The sequence below is a fragment of the Bradysia coprophila genome, assembly GCF_014529535.1.
Source record: "Bradysia coprophila strain Holo2 chromosome X unlocalized genomic scaffold, BU_Bcop_v1 contig_98, whole genome shotgun sequence".
Classification (NCBI taxonomy): domain Eukaryota; kingdom Metazoa; phylum Arthropoda; class Insecta; order Diptera; family Sciaridae; genus Bradysia; species Bradysia coprophila.
The window spans coordinates 204,122-217,767 of NW_023503371.1; the positions used below are offsets into that span (position 1 = coordinate 204,122).

At 37.4% G+C, this 13,646-nt stretch overlaps 4 protein-coding genes across 4 annotated transcripts; 2 read left to right on the forward strand and 2 right to left on the reverse strand.

The window, feature by feature from the left end:
- Positions 1 to 757: 757 nt before the first annotated feature.
- Positions 758 to 7,058, reverse strand: LOC119070577 (conserved oligomeric Golgi complex subunit 5). The gene is made up of 11 exons (XM_037174984.1): positions 6,926 to 7,058; positions 6,540 to 6,852; positions 5,830 to 6,103; positions 5,478 to 5,756; positions 5,177 to 5,403; positions 5,021 to 5,114; positions 2,496 to 2,664; positions 1,736 to 1,924; positions 1,314 to 1,662; positions 1,046 to 1,258; positions 758 to 973 (listed from the first exon to the last, which is right to left on the reverse strand). Exons 1-11 carry the CDS (start codon positions 6,960 to 6,962, stop codon positions 841 to 843), a joined length of 2,277 nt encoding a protein of 758 aa, XP_037030879.1. The 5' UTR covers positions 6,963 to 7,058; the 3' UTR covers positions 758 to 840.
- A 616-nt stretch (positions 7,059 to 7,674) lies between these two features.
- Positions 7,675 to 8,722, reverse strand: LOC119070581 (glutathione S-transferase B-like). Its single transcript, XM_037174989.1, has 3 exons — positions 8,551 to 8,722; positions 8,352 to 8,476; positions 7,675 to 8,289 (listed from the first exon to the last, which is right to left on the reverse strand). Exons 1-3 carry the CDS (start codon positions 8,575 to 8,577, stop codon positions 7,788 to 7,790), a joined length of 654 nt encoding a protein of 217 aa, XP_037030884.1. The 5' UTR covers positions 8,578 to 8,722; the 3' UTR covers positions 7,675 to 7,787.
- A 179-nt stretch (positions 8,723 to 8,901) lies between these two features.
- LOC119070585 (transcription elongation factor 1 homolog) lies at positions 8,902 to 9,560 on the forward strand. The gene is made up of 2 exons (XM_037174996.1): positions 8,902 to 9,226; positions 9,305 to 9,560. Exons 1-2 carry the CDS (start codon positions 9,111 to 9,113, stop codon positions 9,435 to 9,437), a joined length of 249 nt encoding a protein of 82 aa, XP_037030891.1. The 5' UTR covers positions 8,902 to 9,110; the 3' UTR covers positions 9,438 to 9,560.
- A 658-nt stretch (positions 9,561 to 10,218) lies between these two features.
- Positions 10,219 to 11,353, forward strand: LOC119070583 (mpv17-like protein 2). The gene is made up of 4 exons (XM_037174991.1): positions 10,219 to 10,492; positions 10,560 to 10,798; positions 10,868 to 11,031; positions 11,299 to 11,353. The coding sequence occupies exons 1-3, from the start codon at positions 10,267 to 10,269 to the stop codon at positions 11,000 to 11,002; spliced, it is 600 nt and encodes a 199-aa protein (XP_037030886.1). The 5' UTR covers positions 10,219 to 10,266; the 3' UTR covers positions 11,003 to 11,031; positions 11,299 to 11,353.
- Positions 11,354 to 13,646: the final 2,293 nt, after the last annotated feature.

Here is a 13,646-nt window from a genome sequence, read left to right on the forward strand (position 1 = left end):
GAGGTGATTTCACCTTACTTCGAAGCAGAATGAACCAAAAATCTTTAAAAAATTTAATTTCGTGTCATTTGGTGCAATTATGGAATTATAGCGTTCGTTTCTACAGGGAAACAAGTTTACAGAAATCATTTGAGATGTATTGACAATATCTTGGAAAGTCGAATACAAACAATAGTATTTTGCATAACAAGGGGCGAAAGTAAAAAAATTCAAACGTGTGAAGTTTGCAGCCCGCGCCGCAGGCAAGGGCGGCAATCACACGATTTGAATTTTTTTACTTTTGCCCCGAGTGATGCATACTATTTTTTATGCCAAATACTGCGGAAGATTTGTATTTTCGGTCCGAAACAAAACATAATTTTAATTAAACTGTTGAGTTATCAACAAAATTTGCTGTAGAAACACCAAAGTGCCGAAAAGCGCGGGGGTCCAGGGGGCGGCAGGCCCCTGGTATAAAAATAAAAACAATTTAACAAATGAAATTACTGTAAACATACATTCACAAATGCCGATTTGTCTCATTTTTGAACTTAATCTGTCAGTCAACAATTCATCCATTTAAAAAGAAAGGTAATGTCTGAAACTGACTATATATGTAGTGAGCTCGAGAACCCACAGACAAAGCAAATGGAGAAATATAAATGAATTCAGCTTCGCATCTTTTGTGAAAAATCAGACATTTTTAGCGGTTTCAATGGAAATAAAAGTTGAATTCACCTGCCATTTTCTAAAATGAATCCAAATCCATTTACAAATGAATTTCGTTTACTCGCCTTTATTCACAAAACAATAGGAATCAAATCACAATTGTCTCAAAATTATTTCTATTTCTAAAATCATTCACGATGCAATCGTTCGATAGAATTTTTCCAGAAAATTTGATATTATGGGATACACGGGATCATATTGTGCGATGCTTTTCTGTCGAACAATTGTACGATATTTCTGTAGTGCTCCAGAAACCAGCTCCAATCTGTAATTAAGATTGATTTTTCTTGCCTCATTTTCGGTTCCTCATTTCACATTCCCATCACACTTCTCTCACCTTTCTTTATCAGACGTGTGTCCGTCTAACCACTGCAATAATTTTTCATTTGTCCAACCAGCGGACGTGTGCGGACTCTGTAAATCACTGTCCGCGTAGCCGAATAGCAAATACAGAACGATGTACGGCGATATTGGCGAACCGGATTCGATTGGCTGATTCGATAATTCCTCCGGTGATAGAACAAGAACACTGGACAAAGCCCGTAGGAGCCTTGGGAGAGGAAATATGTTAGGCAAATGATATGTGTACCGAACTGAGGACATACCGATAAGGTTTTCCCAATGTCGACGGATCACTTATCATTGGTTTGATAGCGGCTTCCAAGTGGAAACAATCGTTCTTTAGACGATTTCGTCCAGCTACAGAAATCGGCCGAATGATGGCCACATTCCGTGCGAATAGTTCAATGCAGTGTCCAGCCAACTCTTTGCCACAGTTGTCAACACTCTGTTTGTCAGCAAATGGTGAAATATGAAGATTCCATGTTCGTAACAGGAAGTCGTGCAATTCTTTCATGTACAATGATGGACCAGCACTAATTGGCCTTTCACTGTTCAGTCCTGGCTCACGATGCATACTCAACAGAATTATATTCACAGCCGAGTGCATTGATTCTATGGGGGAAAAAAAATTTCGACGCTGTTATACCACACGTTGCATTCGGATCTTAACGAAATTTGATTTTACCAATCAATTGCTGCATAATTGCCAGAATAAGATTTTTGCCCTTTGTTAGATCGTCGGTGATCTTTTCCGCAGCCGATGTATTAACGAAATTCGTACCCAAACTTTGTATCATTTTGCGGACGGCGTCATTGTGGAGATAGACTATGTTAGCCAGTGAGGTGTTCTGAAGCTGGGAAGCGTTAGGAATATCTAGAAAATGATAAACATTTCGTGATCATTTCCGGGCATTTGTTAGATGGAATCTATGGTCAAAGGATATTATAGTTCTGTGGAACTGTGGGGTTTTTCTATCAAAAATATTGAACTAAACCACAACCACACTTTACTATATCAATGTAAATGAAGCATTGCTCATAGAAATGTGCATTTACATTGCTTAATCACGTAAGACACAGTACGTCCGTGATTCCAAATTTTGATTTTGACGAGTGTGAATCCCTTTCGGATTTGGGCTGTAACCACCACACTCATCGAAATGAAAATTTGTAAGATTCTTCCATTCACACAGGGCCGTACTGGCTAAACCCAACTTTCCGAATTTTGCCAAATTTACAGTATGGTCAGTCCGTGAGTGCACTCACAAAAAAATTACGAATTTTAGACTCTCCCCGAATCGCACACAAAAATGTACGAAAAGATTTTTGAAAATTTATGAAGAGCACTCTTTCTTCTGACTCCCCCTTCCACCTAATGAGCGTACGGACTTTGTGAATGAACCTTATTCCCAAAAAAAAAAATTAAAAAAGAAAACTTTAATTACCAACAACAACCACCGTGTCCGTGCCAAGTTTTACATGTGCCTCAATTTTCGTGAGAAAGTCTGTGTTGCATGCATTGAAAACACCAGCCACCATCAAACACAAACGATTGTCCACCATAGCCGCACTGAGTTCATTCGACGCAACTCTGATCAAATTGTCAACAGCGTCCTGTTGCACAAAGAACGTGTGGTTTAATTACAATCAAAAGAAACGAAAAATGTTTTAAATAATGTTAAAAGGATGCCCGGTTTGTTTAAATAGACACATTGTTCGACGAGGGATAGTAGACGGTACCCTCGATGATAAATTCGTACACATCGTATTGAATCAGAGTAATATCCTTAGTCAAAAATACGTTAAAGAACGGATACATGGTCACGAAAAAGAAATCAAATGAAGAAGGAAGAAAAAAGAACGAGAAGAAAAATTCAAAGAATTTCACGCAATAAATTTTTTTGACTTGATATAGTAGGTAGTAGAACTATGAATGAGTTTAGAATCGGATATCAACCGAAGGAAACGGTGTTTCTTTTTCCATAGTCAGCATTTTCAAAATTTTATATATTTGTATTCACAAAATGTTTTGCTAGATATCGGTATAACGACTGTATGGTGCTGGTGCTGCCTATACGAAACATTTAAAATGCCTCTGTATGGTCGAATCAGTAGCGTGCCAGTATGTTTCCATTCGATTTGTCTATTTGTGGAGGTAATAACCTTATGACAACCAAAAACAGTTGCTGAATGTGCAAAAATTACGAAAGAATGTTCGCGGAAAGCGACAGTTTATCCAATGTTTGTTTGGGTATAATGATAATAACAGGCATGTGATTGAAATGTACATCAGCGCCGAATAAACCGACCCTTGAAGGTAGGTTTATTTGGCGGTCCAATTCGATTGATGGAAAATTGATTTTTTTTTCTTTCAAATGATTAATTAACCTATTAGAGGTATCATGAGTAGTTATTGCCTGAAAAATAACGAAAAATCCATTTTCCATCGAATGTGAAATAGCGCCGAATAAACTGGCTGGCTGTCCGTCCTGGACACATGCGATAACGCAAAAAATTACCAAATCGACTGGAACAACTGCTGTTTATTCGCAATTGGCAAAGATCATAGGTCAGCTCTTGATTTAAAATTGGTCTGTGCAAGCTTAGTCGAAAACTGTTTCAATGAAAGAGTAGTTAACCTCACACCAATCTGCGGCGCACAGCTATTCTTTGAGTATTTAAAATCATTTGGGCTGCAACTAAACCAAGAATCTGTTGACCGAATGATTAGCGACAGTTTACAACAAGAGAACGCATTTAATCAAATAGAATAAATCATGTTTCAATAAACACACCCACCATTCAGCAAAAATGTCTAAACCGAAAAGAAGCGGATCAACATACACCGTTCACATTAAAGTATGATGCAAAATCGATCCATACATTCCATATACGAAAAACGGTATCAATTATACACATGGCCAAAGTCAATCGATATTTGCGGACTAATTATAGTCCCAGCTCGAAGGGTCCGTCAATAATGGACATAACTAGTATACCCTCAAATATGATCGATAAATGAATCGCAGAAAAACGTGTGGGTGTGTGTGGGTGGGACACCGTTTTCGCGTTTCTTTTGATCTTAAGCATGGTTTTGTTTTACGATATTATACTGTGGGAAAGGTCGGAAACGTTGCGTTCTCATGCAGCTTCAATATATATATATTTCCCACGATATCAAATATCGACTAAACCAGCAAGGAAACATGCCTTCGCTTATTTGGTATCCTTCAAAAAGATTTACGATTTGCTGAACCACTGGAGGCCCGAATTTTCTGTTATGTGGGGCTTTAAAACATTTCGTAGCAAATTCTCAATAGGTTCATTGAGTGGAAACATCGAGACATTTTTAAAAGGTTTATCCGGAACATCTGACTATATTTAGATACTCGTCGACTTTTAGGCGGATCAAAATATCGCGAAACAAAGATATTGAGGGCATCAAGTTATCAAAATCGTATTTTCTATTAGATAGAAGCAAGAGAGTTTACGTTTCACATGTTCCGGATCATTCAATCAATTGTTTATCAGGCCGATGCTTTTTGCAGCCGCGTGCGATAAGTGTCGCTTGAGAACTATATTAGCGTTTATCAATAATACCGAAGAGACATTGTTTGCAGTAAGACTGATCAAAAAGAAAATCAATCGCGATTTCGCCGGCAATCTAATGCTTAAGAGATACAAATCGCAGGGCCTTCAAAAAGCTAACCATGAGTTACTCGAGGGGTCCCGCACTCTTCAAGATTTATCAGATTTATTGAGATTTATAGGGATTTATTTTGGGATTTACTCGGATATGGAAGATTTTTTGATTCCCCAGGGAACAGTGGCCCCCATTTTAGACTTCGATTAGACCATAAATCCCAAAAAATCGCAAAAATTTGCTACTTCGAAAACTAGTCGGAGTTACTATTCGAAGGAGCTGCGAATATCCTTCAGCGCTTTTTTGATACCAAAAAAAAAAACCCACCTGAGTTGGACAATCAGTTCCAGCCATTGGAGCTTTCAAATTGATAGCACACTTCTCCAAATAACCTGTTTCCAAAGACTCGAAAACTGAGTCGCTGTAACGAAAAAAATTAACGAGTTGAAATCCATGCATCGGGAAGCCACTTCCAACGAATACCTGAACAAAAATTGCGTTCCAAATTTCACCTCTAATCCTCTGGCAAAAGCTAACAGTTTCGGCAGATCTTGTTGCAAGCACTGACCAATATGAGTGGGACAGTCACTGAATGACGATTTCAGTAAATCTTCCAAATTTTTCCAGAAACTCTTTTTGATGTCGGTTTCGTGGTGTACAATCAGTTCATTGGTTTGAATGTTGGCAAAGCACTTTTGAAGGGAAATGATCTGCAATCGAATTTCAATTGCGTCGTTTCTTTTTCAACGAACAACGAACAACACTCCGCCCATCAATGACTTACCTGATTGCAATAGCCGAATATTTCTTCATCGAATAACCATTCCAATGCCGCCCACAGTTTGGACCGAAAATTTTGTGAAGTCGTTAGCGTTGGAGTCTTTCCCGGACCTCGCGGTGCCACTTTGCTATCCTTTACGTCTTTAACCGGTTTTTTCGAGCCCAGACTGGATGCAACATCAGTGCCAGCAAAGCATTCCTTTATCGAATGTTTAATGTCATTCACGAATGTGGTCAATGTGTTCGAAATGCATTTGGACAGAGTGTTTAAATTGCAGAATATCTGGCCGGACAAAGTTAAATATTTTGTTTTGATTAATGCGTCGCACGGTGTTCGTACAATTTCATTTTCAAACCTGCAAACTTTCAACGACCTGAGTTTCATTGCCATTCTTCAGTCCGTTTATTAACTCGGAATTGGCGAAATTGTTTAACCGTTGCCTGGCCGTCATCACCTGAGCCATTTCGTTTCGAATGAAATCGATTCGATTCAGATCTGCATTTTCGACCAACGGCTCCAATTCAAACAGCAAGGTAGCCTGCGACGACGATGACTTAGTCGATTGCAATTTACGGTGCAGTTGCAGAAAACGACCAATTTGGCGTAAATTGTGAGATGTCTCGTGCAATCTGAACAGTTAGCTTTGAATTAAACGTTTTTTAAAGGAAAGCGTTTGAAAAAATGATGTTGTAGGTCAACGACCTGCATATTTCAGACGGATATATTGTTTAAGCATGACATTGTATGACAAGCTAAATAAGCTAGAACGTCTAGAATTTTGGTTTCATTGCTACTGCACAATGAAACGTCTTTTCAGTTTAGAATTTCGGGGGCTATTCCCGTTATAATTCAGGACAAAATTTTGAATGGAAAATTGGGTGGAAGTGTTCTATGTGTCAACTTCAACGTGAGCTGTCAAATTAGGCAATAAACAACAAATCAACTTGAGATAAGACAGTAAAAGTGGTAGAAACGGTCAATTTTATGAGACATTCAACAAACAAAACACCTAACACTTTGAATATCTGCTGCCCAAGCTGTCATAATTATCGATCTTAAACTTACCTCTCCAGCACTTTGGTTTGATTCTCTAGCAACGAATATGGAACATCGACTTGGGACTTCAATTTTTCGGCTCCCTTTTGCAGCCCTTGAATTTGTTCGTTGACAGCATTCAATGCATAATTCAATTTTCCAGCCTGACTGGCCTGTGACAGTAATGCACCGTGCTGTTGACGTACTTGGGAATGTAGTTCTGAATGCAATTTATCGATGCCAATTTGTAGACGGTTAATTTGCTCGTTGAACGAAACCGAGGAGTTTTTTATGTTGCTCGTTTCGATGTTGGCGTTGTCGGAGAGGAAATGTTGATAGAATTCTGGGATAGAATTCAGAAGGCATTTTGAAATTAGTCGGGTAATTAGGTGAAACAATTGTCAGGTTTGAATTACCATCATTTTCAATTTCGGTACAAATACTGTTGGACATGTTGCAGAAATGTTTTATTTTGGTTTTTATTGACTACACATAACATGAATGACGTGACAGATGATTCGCTCATTCAAAGTAGTATGAAAAGAGTGCGTTTGATGGATTCAAATGAAATGACTTTTAAAAACCAAACCGCGTAAAGCCATCAAACCGTATAGAGTGTTATGATGAAAGAGAAGAAGATATTTTGACAAGTACCCCAAGGCAAGTTAAAATAAACTGGTCTTCTGTCCTCTCGCTCTCAACGTACCACGTTGATAGAGAAGCAAATACTTTGACAAGTACCCCAAGGCAAGTTATAATAACTAGTCTTCGGTTTTCTCACTCTGATCATAACAGTCTATAGGACTCCCTTGGCGCTGATGAATGGAGCTTACTAGCACAAGAACTAAACGACTAATCAGTGATTTCGGTTATGCATGCATCTTGATCTTGTTTTGCAAATGGTTAGCGGGAAGTTCACTACAGTACAGATTAGAATTTTTGTGACTTGCCAAGCTTGAGAATTCAAGCCTGCATCCACTGACCTTTTGGACACTACGAACAAATCTCGTTATAGAAATTACATCTGCTGCTGTCGCTTGAAAGCTTCTAAATCTTTTCAATTTTGTAAGCAAATGAAACATGTGCATAACATCATTCCGTCCAATACCGTGTACCACTTCTTAGTTCGACTATTGGAGATTATAAAAAGAAGGAAAGATTCTTAACAGTTTAATAGATCAATTTTATTGAATGGAAGTCACAGGTGTCGATATGGGATAGAGTACAGAGTCGTACAGTTAAAATAGATTTTCATAGAGTGCCGATCACGTTACCCTTTTACATTTCAGCATTCCATGTAGAAAATGGAGCACAGAATGACATCTTCTTGAATCGGTCAGAAGCTACATACGCAGCTACCTTGGGATGCTTGTTGACTGTCTCAATGAAACGGGCCAGATTCGCATTCTTTGTAATCAGCTCGGGTTCGAATGATCTGATCAACAGTAGAAAATCGTACAGATAGACATCAACATAAGTTAGTCGACTGCCGATCACATATTCGTTCTTTTCGAGTAAATTGTTCAAATAAGAAAACTTCTTGTAGGCCACCGTCAACCATTCGGCTTTCTTGTCGTCGAAAATCTCAGCCGGTGAATAGGCTACCATGTAGAACCGGAAACGGATGTCAAATACAAATGATTCGGTTTGATCGCTGATGATTATCTCATCTTCCGTTGTTGGAGCCAATCCGTGTTTTCGTGAAATGTACCGCATTATCGGTAGATGTTCAGACATCTTTACGTCTCCATCAATGATGTATGGAAGGTTTGGATATGTACTGGAAGGATTAGAAACACGCTCATGTTAAAGTTGATCGCGGTAAATTAACACGAAACTCACAATCCAAGCGAGTCCTTCTTTGCGGCCCATGACTCTTGGTCAGCAATCGTATACAATTTGTCGTCAAAATCAACACCGGCAATTTCTAAAAGAAAACGTATTGGACTTGCCAGTCCATGGATGTTCTGCAATATTACGAAATAGGAAGGTGGACAATTAGCTTAAGTCGCAGTGGAAGTAATTCACGATTGGTTCTTACCCAGTATCCCAGTTCTAATTTGCCCATTGTAGTTCTAGTATTTCAATTACTTAACAAAGATGACAAGCAGAATTTTATCAATCAGAAAGATGATGTCACCCCAACTATCCAAGCATAAACTATGTTTCTAACTGGCCTTACACACAGTGACGTACGTATCAATTTTTTTTTGTTCTAAATGTCATATTTGAAACAAAACAAAAAAAAATTCGATACATACGTCGCTGTGTGGATCTACGGTAAGCAGGGTAAGCAACAAAACCGGCAAACTATCACAACAAAAAAGTGTTCGAATAGTTCGTCTAATTTTTCGACTAGATTCGAAATGAGGCCGGTAAACGCTTTCATTTCTCTCCTGTTTTGACAGTTCATGACGCGAAAAGATCAAAAAAAAGTCGAGAACCAAAACGAACAGGAAAAAGTAAATAAATAATTCGATCTCATCAATTATTCAACGAAAAATATCGGTTCAGACAATTTTCTTGTTCTGTGAATGAAAACTATTCAAAGAAAACTGTCCCACTAAAAGTCTCTTCGTACCAGCACGGAATAATTGTAAAATGGGACGACGCAAAGCGAAAAATAAGCCTCCACCGAAACGGAAAGCTATTCAGCCTTTAGACGTTCAATTTAATTGTCCTTTCTGCAACCATGAAAAATCGTGCGAAGTGAAAATGTTTGTGAACAAAATTTATTTTTTAACCGTGAATGATGCCTAAACCAGAAAGCTCACTAATTCAATTCCAATTTGCAGGGACAAAAGTCGAAATTCGGCGCGGATAACGTGCCGGGTCTGTTTGGAGGAATTTCAGACGGCAATCAATTTCCTATCGGAGCCAATCGATGTCTACAATGACTGGGTTGATGCGTGTGAAACAGCTAATTAAATTTTTACTTGTGTGTAAGGTAATCTAAGACAGATGATTTGTACTAAATTTAAGAGGAGACCACAAATTCGAGAATAATGTTGAATTTTTGAATAAAACAATAAATATTATGTCATTGCCACATCCGAAACGTATACAAACATCATTTTTTGAAACACTCAAATTCGTTGCATTGCTTTTCTCCCGTACAAAAATTTATAACTATTGATAGGATGTCCGGTGTCGGAAATCTATGCTGGATTTCGAAGATGAAGATACAACATTAAAAATCCTACTTTGAGCATCTTTGGTTGGGTAAGATTAAAAACTAAAGAAGTCTTACCTTTTCCTCGTTTATTTTCACATCACCAAATCACAAGATACTTAAACTAATCTAGCATGTTAACCAAGTATTAAAATATGACCAAATATCACGAACCGACTAATTGGTGGCGATTGATCAAATTTAACACTTCTTCTGTTAATATTGAATTCTTGAAGGAATTTAACTTGGTAACGTTTTGAGTTACCAATGTTTTGTCGATCAGTCAATGCTCCGAATGAATGTTTCCTCTTGTGAATATAAATATTTCTGTAGTAAAGGACAATGTTTTATCGATCGGTCGAAAGTATTGACTGATCGACAAAACATTTATAGAAATATTTATATTCACAACAGGAGACATTCATCCAGCATTCAATTCTAAAAACTGACACTAAATGGCCCACTGGACTTGTATTTTTATCAACATTGACTCTTGACCCTTTTATATTCAAGAAAGAAAAAAAAACTAAATGTTAAACTCGTCACACTGGAGGTTGTGTTAGTCAGTCAGTTTTTGTACTTAAAATGAACTTCTTGCAAAAAACGATTACCAAATGCTATTCGAGCCGATCCTTTTCGTTGAAACAACGAAACAATGTCGATAAAATGACAAATTTATTGTTTGGCAAATATCTGTTAGCTACCAATACATTGAGTTCGGGTTTGCTTATGGTTGTTGGCGATTTAATTTCGCAGGAAATTGAATTTCGAACAGGTACCTTAACCGAGCGATACAACTGGAAACGATCAGGTATGACGAGTGTGCGAAAGCTTTCTCATTTATAAATGCAACCTGACAATTTTTATCAATTCGAAAGGGAACATGTTTATTGTTGGAGCAGTAAGAGGACCGTTGCTCCATTACTTCTATGGTTGGTTGGACAAAACGATAAAAGTGGTTACTTTACCGAATGTAACAAAGAAAATTATTCTCGATCAAACCATTATGTCACCAATCACCATACTAGCGTTTTTCTATCCCGCCGGATGGCTTGAAGGACAGAGTACGGGGACGATTAACAGTGAATTAAAGGATAAAATTACAAAGACTTATGCGGTATGTGCAACTTTATTCTATGATTGTCAGGTTTTTTTACTTATATAAATAAAAATCCTTTTAACGCAGATGGACTGGTGCGTTTGGCCTCCAGCACAATTTTTAAATTTTTACTATATTGATCCGAAATTTCGTGTGATTTATGTGAATTTCGTGACCATAGTGTATAACATTTGTCTGTCTTATATAAAGTATGAGACCTAATAGAAGTTAAGCGAGAATGTGGTTTCATTGTTAATACTAAATAGCCTCAATACGAACAACACACACTCTACGGATAATGGCGGCAGAGTCAAAATGACCCAAAATTATATCGGCTAAATTTGAAGTTTTTGGACAAAATGATGTATGGACGACTTGTTCATTATCAAAAATACGGGGCTACTTCTATACATCACTTTTCGATTGGACCACGGGAACCACCTGGAACCACTTGCAAAAATCAAGCAAAATTTCGACTCTGCCGCTATTTCCGTGGAGTGTGTGTTGTTCGTATTGAGGCTATTGAGTTATTACGATTAACGAATTACAACTGATGGATTGGTCAATACCTTTCGGCCTCAGACAAATCGAACGAAGAACAAAGAAAAGGTCAGCCCTAGCTCAAGAAGAAATTCAACTCCAAATTTTGATTATAATCAAATAACAATTATTTGGAATTTAATCACCGTTTCCCACAACTCCTACCAGTTGTAGTAAATACTGTTCACATTGGGCGCGTTTCCTATGAAAATGTCAAATCAAGTACTTCAAAGTCTAAGAAACGCTACAACCCGCTTGCAACTTGTTGAATTTGCTAAAAAAAACACACCTCGACCTGAGCTTTGATCAATAATAATTATTGTTCGTCCGCTTGCGTTTCTTAGACTGTGAAGTACTAGATTCAAAATGGCGTGAGAAACCATTGGGTGAAACAATATTAGACTTACTTGAATCTACCGTTCAAAACCTCATGTGTTGCCATAAACCGTTTTTCAAATAACGGATTTTTGAAAACACTATTAGGTCTGTAATATTTGTGTCGGCAAATGTAAGCTCCTTGAGACAGCCGCAATGATTGAGTATTTTATGTGTGTATTGTTTGTGGGCTGAAGAAATATAAAATTTTATCGCATGCGCGGTGTGATTCCCCGAAAAAATTATTCACCTAGGATATATAAACAAACATTATATTTCTGTAAATTGTCAAAGTGTCATTCGCATATCTTGTTGTCTCGTTTTCGCTTATGCGATAAAAAAGAATATGCACGTATGACAAGCCGTCTCGGCAAGCCTCGACCGCTTTGTCATACGTGCATAATATTTATATAACATACGCGCGGTGTTCGGATGTCAAAATTACTTAACTAGAAGTTTAATTCAAAAATTACACTTCAGGTCTATGTTGTTGTCTCGTTTTCGCTTATGTGATAAAATAGAGTACACACTTGTCACTATCAGTCTCGGCAAGCCTCATCTTCTTCGTGACAAGTGTGTAATATATATTACCATCCTAATTCTAAATAACACGTTCTTGTTTCGTGAATGATATTTTATGTACATTGTTTTAACAGCTGTACGCGTTTGCCAACTAACGCATATTTCTTATCAAATAAAATCGTCTATTACACAATAGGGTGTGTCGATTTAAATTTTTATTTTTAGAGATTCCGACCTACCGCGTTTCACCATCGCACTAGCAATAATAATCTGCAAAAAGTTTTTTTTTTAGAAGTCAACATAAGCTTGCACCACTGATTTTTTTAAAATTTTCGATTGTGGGTCCGAACCAAAAAAATTCTACAGATGCTTTTGCAGAGTTTTCACTCTGTACGGCATCTGGAGGGTCTACTAGAACATACAAAAATTAAAAAAAGTTAAAAAAAATGTTTTACCGTGGTTTTGGTATAGCACCAAGTTTCATCGAGGTGCAATTTTCAAGAATTTTATAAGTGAAAAAGTCATCTCTTTTGGGTGATTTTTTTTCAAGCTATTGTTGTGATAGCTCATTTTGTAGGTATTTCAATAGCGCATCCAGCAAACGTACAGTTTCGATAGGTAAATTAAAATATTTTTTGGTTTCGCTGTTGGAAGGCCCAAGAATGGGGCATTTTTATGGTGAATCGCGGTAGGTCGGAATCCGGAATCTCTAAAAATTGAAATCGACACACCCTATTACACAATCGAGCCGATCATTTTACGTGTAAACTTGATAGATACTGCTGTTAAAGAACATTAAAAATGAGAAGAACTTTGATTTTTTATTGCTTTGTGGTGACACTGTCACAGATTGTCTTCGGTGTCAATGGTAAGTTGATTCCTGTGGTATGGGTGACTTAATAATAATTAATTTAAATTGATTCCGACCAGGACAAATTGGTCCAAAAAAATGCACTCGACCTAACGAAGTGTACCAATGTGGATCAGCTTGTCAAACTACGTGCGAAAATTATGGTCAGGAGTGCCCAATTGTAAATATTCGTTGTAATGATGCTTGCTATTGTATCGAAGGTTATGCAAGGATTGGTGGTATTAATGGTCTATGTATACCAGTTAAATTTTGTCCGCGAAAAAGAGGACAATTGTATATCAACTACCGTCATTCAAATGTTTGATAAATCCATAATAAATCATGAATACTGGACTTTTTTTTGTATTATACTCAACTCTATTTTAAAACATTATGTAACTGTAATACATAAGAGTATGTTGGTGCCACACAGCGGAAGTGACTTTTCCATTACTAGTGATGGGAAATCATTTTAACAGTAAAATTGAAAGAAAATTTTAAAACCCGTTACACCTCAGGGAGCACAAACACTACTGGCTTTCCGTTTGCTTTTATACCTTTTAGCAATATTATTAAAAC

What these genes read in the sequence shown, in the direction of transcription:
- LOC119070577 (XM_037174984.1), bottom strand. Translation starts at nt 6,962, where the DNA reads ATGTCCAACAGTATTTGTACCGAAATTGAAAATGATG. An exon ending in TACCGAAATTGAAAATGATG is followed by an intron (nt 6,853 to 6,925) that starts GTAATTCAAACC and finishes ATTCTATCCCAG; the next exon opens with AATTCTATCAACATTTCCTC. An exon ending in ACATTGGGAAAACCTTATCG is followed by an intron (nt 1,259 to 1,313) that starts GTATGTCCTCAG and finishes TCCTCTCCCAAG; the next exon opens with GCTCCTACGGGCTTTGTCCA.
- LOC119070581 (XM_037174989.1), bottom strand. Translation starts at nt 8,577, where the DNA reads ATGGGCAAATTAGAACTGGGATACTGG. An exon ending in AATTAGAACTGGGATACTGG is followed by an intron (nt 8,477 to 8,550) that starts GTAAGAACCAAT and finishes GTAATATTGCAG; the next exon opens with AACATCCATGGACTGGCAAG. An exon ending in AAGAAGGACTCGCTTGGATT is followed by an intron (nt 8,290 to 8,351) that starts GTGAGTTTCGTG and finishes TAATCCTTCCAG; the next exon opens with TACATATCCAAACCTTCCAT.
- LOC119070585 (XM_037174996.1), top strand. Translation starts at nt 9,111, where the DNA reads ATGGGACGACGCAAAGCGAAAAATAAGCCTCCACCGAAACGGAAAGCT. An exon ending in AAATCGTGCGAAGTGAAAAT is followed by an intron (nt 9,227 to 9,304) that starts GTTTGTGAACAA and finishes TCCAATTTGCAG; the next exon opens with GGACAAAAGTCGAAATTCGG.
- LOC119070583 (XM_037174991.1), top strand. Translation starts at nt 10,267, where the DNA reads ATGAACTTCTTGCAAAAAACGATTACCAAATGCTATTCGAGCCGATCC. An exon ending in ATACAACTGGAAACGATCAG is followed by an intron (nt 10,493 to 10,559) that starts GTATGACGAGTG and finishes TCAATTCGAAAG; the next exon opens with GGAACATGTTTATTGTTGGA. An exon ending in AAATTACAAAGACTTATGCG is followed by an intron (nt 10,799 to 10,867) that starts GTATGTGCAACT and finishes CTTTTAACGCAG; the next exon opens with ATGGACTGGTGCGTTTGGCC.